This window comes from Diabrotica undecimpunctata, chromosome 9 (genome assembly GCF_040954645.1).
Source record: "Diabrotica undecimpunctata isolate CICGRU chromosome 9, icDiaUnde3, whole genome shotgun sequence".
Classification (NCBI taxonomy): Eukaryota; Metazoa; Arthropoda; class Insecta; order Coleoptera; family Chrysomelidae; genus Diabrotica; species Diabrotica undecimpunctata.
In genome coordinates, this window is record NC_092811.1 from 101,062,760 (window position 1) to 101,074,849 (window position 12,090).

At 34.1% G+C, this 12,090-nt stretch overlaps 1 protein-coding gene across 2 annotated transcripts in view; it reads left to right on the forward strand.

The window, feature by feature from the left end:
- Positions 1-12,090, forward strand: part of Clk (circadian locomoter output cycles kaput protein Clock) — a 157,085-nt gene that overhangs the window by 84,116 nt on the left and 60,879 nt on the right. For both annotated transcript variants that reach the window (XM_072543905.1, XM_072543904.1), the window contains exons 7-8: positions 2,263-2,444; positions 4,581-4,785. In XM_072543905.1, coding sequence (XP_072400006.1) covers positions 2,263-2,444; positions 4,581-4,785 — 387 coding nt within the window. The remainder of the gene's footprint in view (positions 1-2,262; positions 2,445-4,580; positions 4,786-12,090) is intronic.

Sequence of the window (12,090 nt, forward strand, 5' to 3'; positions counted from 1 at the left end):
TAAACCCCCAAAAGCAAAAGTCCATGGGGTTAAAACCTGGACTTCTGGGTAGCCAAGAAATAGGTGTGTCACGACCCCTTCCAATCCACCGACCAGGATGCTGCCTGCAAAGGTATTCCCGGAAGTCTTTACTGTAATGCGGTGAAGCGCCATCTTGTAGAAACCACATATTTTGCCTTATTGCAATATTCACTTCTTCCAAATACTCTTGTAAATCGTTTGCCAAGAACTGCAAATAATTATCACCATTTAAATTGTTGGGAAGAAATACTGGGCCTATTAGATTGTTATCCACAATTACTGCCAAAATATTAACTTTGAAAGTCCTTTGGTGATGAGTCGTTTTTTTGGCGTGAGGATTTTCGTCGGCCCAAATGTGCTCGTTATGATGGTTTGTTATTCCATTTCTACTGAAGGTAGCCTCGTCGGTAAACAAAATATTTCTAATAAAATTAATATTTCGAGTATTTTCCATTCCAATCGCAAAATCCAATCCTTTTAGGATAATCTTCAACCAATAACTCTTGAACCGTTGTTAAGTGACAGGGTTTAAGCAGCTGATCCTTCAAACGCCTCCAAATCCTTACGTGAGGAACATTTACTTGAGCAGCTATTACCCTTGTACTTGTTCCAGGGACTTCTTCAATGATTTTTAAAATATCTTCATCAGTTGCATCCATTATTGGACGACCACTATTGCCAGCAACTTGCGGTTGGAATGTACCCGTTTCCCGTAAAGGACGATCAATGGTCAGAAATAATCGGCTATCGGTTGTATTTCAATTGGGGTATTTTACTGCATAACGCCCAGCGGCTTCTGCAATATTTCCTTGACATTCACCTACGATATTCCCAAAAGTTTATTGAAATCATAATTTAATCTGATCCAACTTACCCAAAGTTAAATGCATATTTGCCATTTCATGAAATTTGTAGGCCATTGTAATATCAAATTGTTTAATATTAATCTTATTCACACAATAAATGATAGCTAAACTCATTTTTCGAAAAAGTGATAAAAGGCAAAAAAGTTTTAAAAATAATGTGTTAAACTAATGATACCACAAAATTCATTTGATTTGAACATACTCAAAAGTTTGGGGGGATTTAGGACTGTACATCCCCCTAAAATATTTCTGTGCGCTTAGATTTTTATTGTTTATTTTGTATGAAAAATGCTTTCAGAACAAGAAAGTAACGTGTCCATTTTTATTACAAAATGTCAAGTAGTTTAGGAGATAATGCAAAAAAACAATTTTTATTTTGTAATTTCAAAGGGCTGTAACTTTTTTCGTGTACACTTTTGTACAAATGTAAGTTGGATTCAATCAATTTATTTTTGTTCCCGGAATGCGTGATTTAATTTATGACATACCTTTTTGAAACACCCTCTATATATATAAATATATATATATATATATATATATATATATATATATATATATATATATATATATATATATATATTATTATTATTATTTAATTATTAATTTTGGATAAAGCGATCTTGGAGCAGAAGAATGATAATAACAGGACACTATGGTGGGACGTCGACCAGTCGAAAAACCAAACAAGTTGATAGACGAAGTGAGAACCGATGCTAAAGAGATATTGAGGGTAGATAATTGGAGGAGAGCAGCCAAGGAAAGGGATGGTTCGAGGCGGATGCTGTGGGAGGTAGGCCCGACTTGGCCTGTAGCGCCATAGGAGAGAGAGGCCTTGGACGAATAAGATTATTTACATAAAATTGAATAGTTATCAAGACCAACGTAATATGTACAAGGGAAGAAAAGCCTTGGAGAATATTGACTGTTCGTATGCTCTTTTTTGTTGGTAAAATAAGAAAATTATGAAATGAAACTAGTATTATATGTTGCTGAAAAATTTTCTACCAAGAAAAGTGCGGTAACTTAAACGTGAGAAGAAAACAAATATTCTAGCTAAGGAAATGGCATATTATTTTATTTATAATTTTAAAGTCTTCCAAGCAGCAACAATATCTGCATTTTAATAAAAATATAATGAAGATTTATTTAATATTTTTTCAGCTTTAAAAGTTGTAGAAAATCAAGAGTATCTTTACCTCTTTGCTATTTATTTTTGACAATTAATTTGAAGACGTAGTTTCTAAAACCCATCCATATATCTACGATAATTTTTTATTTCTTAGAAAACTATTTAAAACTTTGGAATAAAACATGTCATTTATATTAGTAATTCAAAGATAATCTATTTTTTTTTTTTGTTTTAATTTATCTATAGGTTAGTTTTCATCGGAACAGGTAGAATGCAAACCCCGCAATTGATTAAAGAAATGCCACTGGTGGATTCAGCGAAAAACGAATTTTCTTCTAGACACAGTCTCGAATGGAAGTTTCTTTTTTTAGATCATCGAGCTCCTCCCATCATAGGCTACCTACCTTTTGAACTCTTGGGTACTTCAGGTAAATTTTATTCTATATGAACATGAAAAATTAGCTAATGATGCTAATTATCATATATTTATCATATATATATTAATAAATCAGTTCTAAAGTCGACTCCAATATTCCAATAAGACCCAATACTCACCCAGTATATTGTCAATTAATAATTGTATCAAATTAATTGCCATCTTTAATTAGACTGGTACAATATGTGCATCTTAGTATGGTTAAAAATATTGAATGATAAAAAAAACTGCAAAAAAAGATTTTACTTCTTTTTTATTTAAAAAAAGAAAAAAATAACATGTCTATTAGCAAAAACTAAATATAAATTATTTTTTACAATTTTTGAACTGAATGGGGCATTTATTTTGAATCGGTCGACTGGCGATATATATTTGGAGTCGTTCATGCAAAGGAAATATAAGAAATTCTATATTTAAGGTATAAATAAACCAAACTCACCAATCATGTAGGTATAGATTTTGTAGCAAGTTATTTATTTTTAAAACTAATGTCCTGATCTAATTATTAAATGACTCAGACTTTCTTATAGTCTAGAATGACCAATATGTGCACAGATAGTCGTATGGCTGTGGAGACTTTCAGGAACCTTCTAGGCTAATCTGTAGGGAATGCCGAGAAGGACTCGATAGACTTGCGGATCATAACAGTACCGGGCAATACACGGCAATTAAAAAGTTGAACTTAAAAGAAGAGGATGAGCCATAAAATACTTCGGTTTTTAGCCAACCTTAAGAATGCCAAAAAGCACAGAAAATAAAAAAGTCTGCATCCACCCACAACATCCCACTGAAAAGAATACTTGGTCAAATACATAGCAAAATGTATCTTGGACGGACATACGATAATAGGGCTGAAATACTGCGGAAAAAGCAGAAATCGTCTTAGAATCATAACAGGCTTTGGTTTTTATACAATAAGGCGGATTCATGTAGACATGGGCTTATAGACCTGTGTGTCTTGGGTAAAGACCTGAAACCGTTAGCTATATTTTGCATGATTGCTAGGCACTAGATGGTAGATGGCGAATACTATTTGGGAATTACCAAGTGATTTAACACCCAAACACTATATCTATACTGAACTAGTTTGTAACAGACGGCTTGCGGAAAAAAAGCTACTTCCAAGTTTTAGTTTCTTCTTTTGTTTTATTGACTTTCGATACGATTCTTTATTTTAGTACAATCTGCACTCTTTGTTTATTGTATTTGTTGCATTTATCGTCTTACATATTCTTCTTCTTGATGTGCCCTATCCGTTACGAATGTTGGCGATCATCATGGCAATCTTTATCTTATCTGCAGCACCGCGGAAAAGCTACACAGATGTTGTATTGAACCAGATTCTGAGGTTCCTTAACCAAGATGTTCTTCTTCTTCCTGGACCTCGTTTTCCAAATATTTTCCCTGCAGGATGGTTTGAAGAAGAGCATATCTGGTTTCATTTCGCATAATATGTCCGAAGAACTGTAACTTTCGGGATTTGATGGTGGTCAGTACCTCTCGGTTCTTATTTATTCTTCTGGGGACCTCCTCATTTGTGACTCGGTCAGTCCACGGGATCTTAAGCATTCTTCGATATAGCCACATCTCAAATGCTTCCAGTCTTCTGCACATATCTTCGTTCAAGGTCCACGATTCAACACCATAAAACAGGACAGAGAAGACGCAGCATCGCAGCATTCTTACTTTTGTATCAAGAGAGAGGTTGTGACTCTTGAAGAAGGCCCCCATCCGATTGAAGGTGGATCTAGCTTTTCCGATGCGTGTTCTAATCTCCTGGTTGTTGGTCAATTTTTCATTTATTATGGTGCCGAGGTAGTTGTAGTGCATCACTCTTTCTACAGGGGATTGGTTGACGTATAGTTGACTTTCTGTATTATCATAAGCTTTATCTTCTTAACTTTTATATTGAGTCCATATTTTTGACTGCAATACGTGATTTTGTTCATAAGAACTTGTAGGTCTTCTAAGGTGTCCGCAAATACTATGGTGTCATCTGCATATCTGATGTTGTTTAGCCGGTAACCATTTAGTAGAATACCTTTTTCAGTTTCATGCAAATCTTACATATACATTCAGAATTTCTGAATATAAATTTATTTTATAGTAAGTTATTTTCTGGTTTAAGGTTATGATTACTACCACGTAGACGACTTGGAAAAGGTGGTATTGTGTCACGAATCTCTCATGCAAAAGGGTGAAGGTACTTCGTGCTACTACAGGTTTTTAACGAAGAGCCAACAATGGATTTGGCTGCAAACAAGGTTCTACATCACCTATCATCAGTGGAACTCCAAACCAGAATTTATTGTTTGTACCCATAGAGTCATAAGGTAACTATTTTTTTTTAAGTATAAGAATCCTGCGTTTGAACTAATGAAGAATTTGGTAAAAATTATATTATTTTTGTGTTTAATTTATATTAACTGTAGCGACAAGATAATTACGAATAATTATAACTTTTCTATTCAAAAATTAAATAACAGATCTCATATTGAAATTTACATTTTCCCAGTTGGTAATACTTATACAAATATATATTTATTTCTTCTTTAACCTTGCAGACGTTGCATTTTTCATGTACGGCAAACGAAATATTAGATTGTAATGACATCACAAGGGACCAGGTGGATAATATTTGAGTTTGTCGTCTGGCTTTTAAAACAAAGAATGTGTGTTTAGTTTTAGTAATCAATCAGTCACAATTTTCATCGGTCCGCGATACATACAAAAATACCTTCCCTTGGAGAATTAATTACGTGTTACTAAAATAAATATATATACAACAGCAGCGTCTGACCCAGAGTGGGCGGCTGCAAACAGCGTCTGTTCCCAGAGTGGGCGGCTGAAACACACTTACCAACCCGTCTATGACAGATACACGTAAGAATTGGCCCTCAGTCCCCAGCAGGTCCGGAGTCACCTTCCAAGGCAATGGTAGGATCGAGGAAAGAGCAGAGGGTGCTAAGAATCCCTGGGTTTTAGAAGTTTACCAGAAACAACGAAAACAAGCAACGAAACTGGATATTGCAATTTATAATGTCAGATCACTGATGAGAGACGAGAAGCTAGCCGAACTGGAACAAGAAGTAAAAAAGATGAAATGGGATATACTAGGATTAAGTGAGATAAAAAGAAAATATGAAGCCTGTATGAAGTTGAAATCTGGGAACGTACTATACTATAAAGGAACTGAAGAAGAATCATTAGCTGGTGTCGGTTTTCTTATTTCTAATCAGCATGTCCATAAGATTAGACAATATATTGGAATTTCAGAAAGGATCGCGGCTCTAATAATGGACATAAATAAAAATATAAGTTTAAAGATCATACAAATTTACGCCCCTACATCATCACATACGGATGAAGAAGTGGAGATATTCTACGAATCATTGACACAAACAGTGAAAAAATACAAAAGCACCTACACAATCATTATAGGCGACTTCAATGCCAAATTAGGGAGAAAACTAGAAGAATCAGAAAATAAAATCGGCAACTTTGGATATGGAACACGAAACGAAAGAGGAGAAACATTGATGAACTATATGGAAACGAACGGTCTATATGCGATGAATACCTTTTTCAATAAAAAACCACAGAGAAAATGGACGTGGATCGCACCCAATGGTTCAACAAAAAATGAGATTGATTACATCCTATCCAAAGAAAAGAACATAGTACAAGACGTTACAGTCATAAACATGATTTCCGTAGGAAGTGATCACAGAATTGTTAGAGCCAAAATCAAAATTAACGCCACAACAGACAAAAATTTAAACCATCTAGAAAAGAAATAGATACAGAACTTCTTAAAGAACGCAAAGAGCAATACATAAACCAGCTAAAAAGAAGTGACATATCACAGCTAAAGGGTTTGCAACTAGACGAATTAAACGATAAAATAACAACAGAACTACTAGAACCAGGACTGAAGATTGCTAATAAACAAAAGCGAAAACAACAAAAAAATAGCACTAAAACACAAGATATGCTAAAAAAACGACGACAACTCCTGAATGATAACAAAATAAATACAGTGGAGTTTACCGAACTGAACAAAACCATAAGAAAACAGATAAAGGAAGATTTAAAGAAATACCAAGAAGATCGCTGTTCCAGAAATGAACATATCATTTTAAAATATAAAATAAAAATATAGTTCTTTACACTTTTCTTAGTGTAGAATAAGTAAAATATTCACTAATATCTAGTTTGCTCGGGATAGCCCGACTTAATGGCGCCACAGCCTCTTAAATAGTTTTCACACCTAAATACAAGAGGGGTAATCTACACTTTTACGCACCAAGTATTATTTTTTAGTTCGGTCTCACACGCCCTTGAGGCAAGTGCAGTTTAAAAACACTCTCAATTCACATATAAAATATTTCTCTACGCCGAAATCGGGCATTTTTTCTCATAAATACGTTTTTCTCCTTTACGTGTGATAAAGAAAGAATTATTTGATACTGTACTGTCAGCTATGGTCGTTTTGAACCTCTTTACTCTAAAAATAGTTAATTATAAGTCGATAAACTAAAGGTGATTTTATTTCTCTGGAGTTATATTTGCTCACATTAACAATCCTTATCCTTCAACGGTCACTGAAGAACCAAACCTATGGAGATACATCCACTCACAAGTCCTTTGAAGTAAGGCTTGGAATCAAAAGATTTCCAACCCTCGAATATAGGGAGCCAGTAACAAGGCTCCCCCAATCGCATTAAGAAAATTATAGAGAAGAACAAAAGTTTAAAAACAATGAAGACAAATATAGGAAAAAGAAAACTAATCATGCTTAAAGCTAAGAACAATGAAGAAAGAGATCTAGGAGAAATAGTAAAAATCACAGAAAGATATTTCACAGACCTATACAGTTCTAAAAATGACCCACGACTATCATCTAAACAGAATCTCTTGAGGAAAATACAAAATGTTGGCTCAGAGATATTACCAAAAATAACTGAAGATGAAATCGAAAAATCCATAAACGACATGAAAAGAAATAAAGCGGCCGGTGAGGACAAAATACTGGCGGAACTGCTAAAAGAGGGAGGAGACACTTAGATATGCGGATGATATACTCTTGATCTCCTCGGAACGACAAGAACTAGAATTAATGCTGAATGAACTTCATGAAAAATCACTGCAAAAAGGCCTAAAAATTAACTTCAACCAAACAAAAGTAATGACAAACACGGAAGACCAAGAGGCAATAAAAATACAAACAGAAAAAATAGAACAGGTAAATGAGTATATCTATCTAGGACAAGCAATCAGAGCTAACAGAGAAAATCAAACAGCCGAAATATCGAGACGAGTAAGAATGGGATGGGCAGCGTTCGGCAAACTTTCTTACGTTCTAAAAAATCAAACAATCTATATTTACGAAGCAAGGTATATAACTCCTGTATAATACCGGTGCTCACCTACGGAGCACAGACATGGACATTTACACAGGCCAATTTGGATAGGATAAAGAAGGCACAAAGAGCGATGGAGAGACAAATGTTGGGTATATCACTTAAAGATAGAAAACGTAAAAAGTGGATCAGAACCAGAACAAAGACAGTAGACGCGATAGAACAAGCAGCAAAACTGAGATGGAAATGGGCTGGACACAATGAACGTCTCCAAGACGGACGATGGAACAATGCCATCGGAAAGTGGCGTCCATACAATGAAAAGAGATCAAGAGGCAGACCACAGATGAGGTGGAAAGATGACATCAGGAAACAAGGAGGTCCCACATGGTAGAGAACAGCTCAAGATAGGGAAAGATGGAGAGAACTGGGGAGACCTACATCCAACAATGGAAGGATAGAGAATAGGTTTAAAAAAATAATAATAAATAAATATTATTAACAGTTTTTTCTACGTTTTATTCGATTGTATTATTATTTTTATTTTGTTTCCGTGGAAAATAAGTTCATCACACACACATACACACAACCACGGAACATAACCATAGTTCTACAAAATGTGTGTGAATATTTTTAAATGTTTTTCTTTTTTTTTTTTTTTCACTAGTTCCCTTTGGTGAAAACCTATATTTTTAATTTATTATACGCTAATTTTTATTAGCGTATAATAAATAGCGTATAAGTTTCTGATTCATTTAACAATCATTTCGATCGAATTTGATTAGCAAGCGAATAAATTCGATAATAAATAAATGAGGGCGTATTCAAAAAATAGTAAGACATTATTACACTTGGTAAGTATTTTTAATTGCGCATTGTCTGCAATAAAAACTTTTCATACAGAATGGGTCATGTCACGTAACAATGTCCAATACCAACATTCTTATTTTAAATAAAACACTTTATATGTTATTTAATTTTTTGATTTCTGAGAACATTCTCAACCTCTCATGTACAATATCCTATATTTATCTTTGACTGTTTTGAAAATATTAAGCATTTCAGATTCATCGAAAAAAGTAACATTAAAAAAGCCAAAATTATCTGAGCACAGAAATTTGTTATAACACGCTGAAAAACTAATAAAGGGTATTGTTTATTTCTTTATAAAATAAAATGTAACTGTAGAAGATGTTGAAAATGCTCGTCGTGGATGTCCTTAAAATACCTATCGTAATCTTAAACAAAAATTTCTTTGAACGTTATTCAATATCTTAGGCGTGACCGATCAAATCTCTAATCGCAAGGTTGTTCCTCTTCTTAAGTTAGCTAAGTCGACGGATTTAATTTTGTATACAATATTTTGACATATCCTCATAAGAAGAAGTCTAATGGCATCGGATCAGGATATCGTGCTGGCCATTCCATCGATGGTCCCCTTTCTATCCTACGGACTTGGAAAAATTCGGTTGAATCACTGCTTAACATTGATTTGGTAATAAGATGGTTCTCCATTTTGCTGAAAGTATATTGTGTTCGCCTGGATCGGGATATGTTTGTCAAAGTTGGTATGACAATATTTTAGAGAAATGCTAAATAACTATCGCCATCAACGAGAAAGGCATTTATGATATGATCTTCAACAATTGCTGTCCCCAAATTAATCTTTTCAGAATATTGTTTATAGTCTTTTCTCATCCAGTGAGGATTTTCCCTACATCAATAGCGAAAATTTTGACGATAAGCATGCCCGTGAAGTGTAAAAGTACACTTTTTAGAAAACAAAACATGTTCTAATTGGATCACATTGTTATCTAGCATTGCCATCATTTGTTCACAAAAATACGTTCTTTTATCATAGTCGTCTTTCATGAGTTCCTGAGTTCATATCATTTTATTTCCTGATATATGTATTTTATTTTGTTTTAACGTTCGAATAGTCGATGAATGGCTAACATCAAATATTAGGACTGTTTTTCGACTAAAAATACTATACGTGGGTTTTCCTCAAACTCAAGCATAATATCCAATTTGGTATCGTCACTTACTGCACTGGCAGCTGGCTTTTTTTATCGGCTTCACATATCCCAGTTCACCAAAACTTATTTTTCATTTTACTTATTGTCGCTTAGGACATATGAATCGCCTATTATCAAGTCGCCAATCTCCACCTTCACCAATTTTACAGGAACCGCGAAATTCTTTGGTAGCTTTATTTCGGTTACGATTATCCTAATTATTATAATTTGTTATAAATATGTAATGAGGATCTTGTTTCACATACTGTTTTATAGCTTGTCAAGTATCTACTGAGAAAATTCAAAAATAAAAATCAACATTGGCGATTGTGATACTAATACTGTAACTTTGGTTACAGGACCCATTTGAAATGAGTCTAATCAAATCAAAAGTTATTTTTGTCAAAATTAATTATATTTTAATGAAATTACACAGATACTGCTATATTTTCTTCACTTTGTGGACCATAGAATGAGTATTCGTGGTTAGGTACGCTTGGTAGATCCATGTTCTGTAAAGGTGCTTTGTAGTATTCCAACCTTGGATTTTGGATCACCAAAATAAATTTCAAGCAAATTCTTGACCTCTTTTAACTTCTCCCGACTGACATTTTGTATATTGTTGGCTTCAAGTATGGTAGGATTGATACGAGATAACCTTTCTTTAATCTTTGTTAAGCTTCGAAACACTCCAGTTGAAACGTTGAAATTTGGGTCACCCTTCACCAAAATCTTGGTCAAAACAGTGATCTAATCTTTTATTTTATTGCAAGATTTGCTACAACTTCAAGTTTTTTTGTTTTTTTTTTTTTTCTAATCTGCCCAAATATGCTATCGGAAGGGATAACCCTCCCTCCTATGAGTGCCCTCTAACAGGAAATAATAGCTCCATTGTCTTTATATTCACTGGAGCTTGCTTACATAACCATGTCAAGCATATAGTAAGCACAATCCTGTTCTTATTTTGAACACATTCGTCATACATAAGTCTCACAGTAGTTATCTTTGACATATATCTGTTTGGCATAAACGGTGCCAGATGACAGAGGCTACATGATTGGAAGATTTCCCGTATTGATTCTCGGTCCAGCAATAGCTGAATGAGTTCTGAGGCCCAAGTGCAGCCTTTGAGTATTCATGAACGACAGTGAGATTATGTAAATAAAGCTGCCTGCTGTAATATGCCTGCTGGTCTGGCACTTTTGGTAAGGACAGGTTTTTCTAAAGGTCAAAAGAGAAAGTAATTATGTTGGTATTTTCTTCCTTCAGTAAATTATAGAATGTCCTGGCTTGTAGCTTGTGGATTCTTTTTTGACATATTAAATTAGCCTTCTCACCTTCTTCAGAGCGTTTAGTTTTTTTCTCTAGTGATAAACATGTGGAACACATATCTGTACATGGTGTACGAAAGCCTAAATTGAAATTTTTGTTAAACACCTCCCGGAAAAAGCCTCTTTTGACAGGTTCATTTGACGGAGTCAAATAAACGGTAGAGCTTAGTAATGTTTAAGTTTTCAGATAGATATCTCCGTTTGAATTTGCCACGCCAATAATGTGACTTAATACATTTTAGCTTCATTATAAAAGCAATAACACTTTGCTTTTTAGTTAAAAAATGTGTTGCCTTTCTGCAGAAATGCCTTTAGGCAAAAATTTACAACCGTATTATCACTTAAATTAATAAGATATTTGCACGTCGTTGTTTTTGCTCATCTCCTGGACCTCCCTTCTTGCAATTTTTGCTGCTTACGTCGTCTTTTTACATCCTATATTTCAATACTATTTATATAAATGCATCTTGTGCAATCTTTGTTGAATTGTAGTAGAATCTGCAAGTTCACTTAGTTTCAATTTTCTGCACTCAAGAGCTGTTGAATTGTGCTACTACTGCGGTTGTTTTGGTACTTTTCCGATGTATCTGATAAAAAGAAAACTGTTTTCAGATCTCCTGAAAAATTAGAACAAAATCAAGATTTTAAATTCGAATAGAGGTTTCAGCCATACTGTTACAAATAGTACACTTACTTAAGATGTTTCTTTACATTACATTTCCATTTTTCAGGTTGTCTAATTCTTTTTCTACATTTAGTTAGTGTTACTGGCACGGGTGAAATATCCATTTTTTTGTATTAACTTAAAAGTTCCTTAATTTCGATTAATGTACTATTAAATGCTAAAAATTTGTAAATAACCAAGCATTGATTAAAAGTGAATCGGCCATGTTTCTTGTTTACGATATTCAGATCTCGTGAATGAA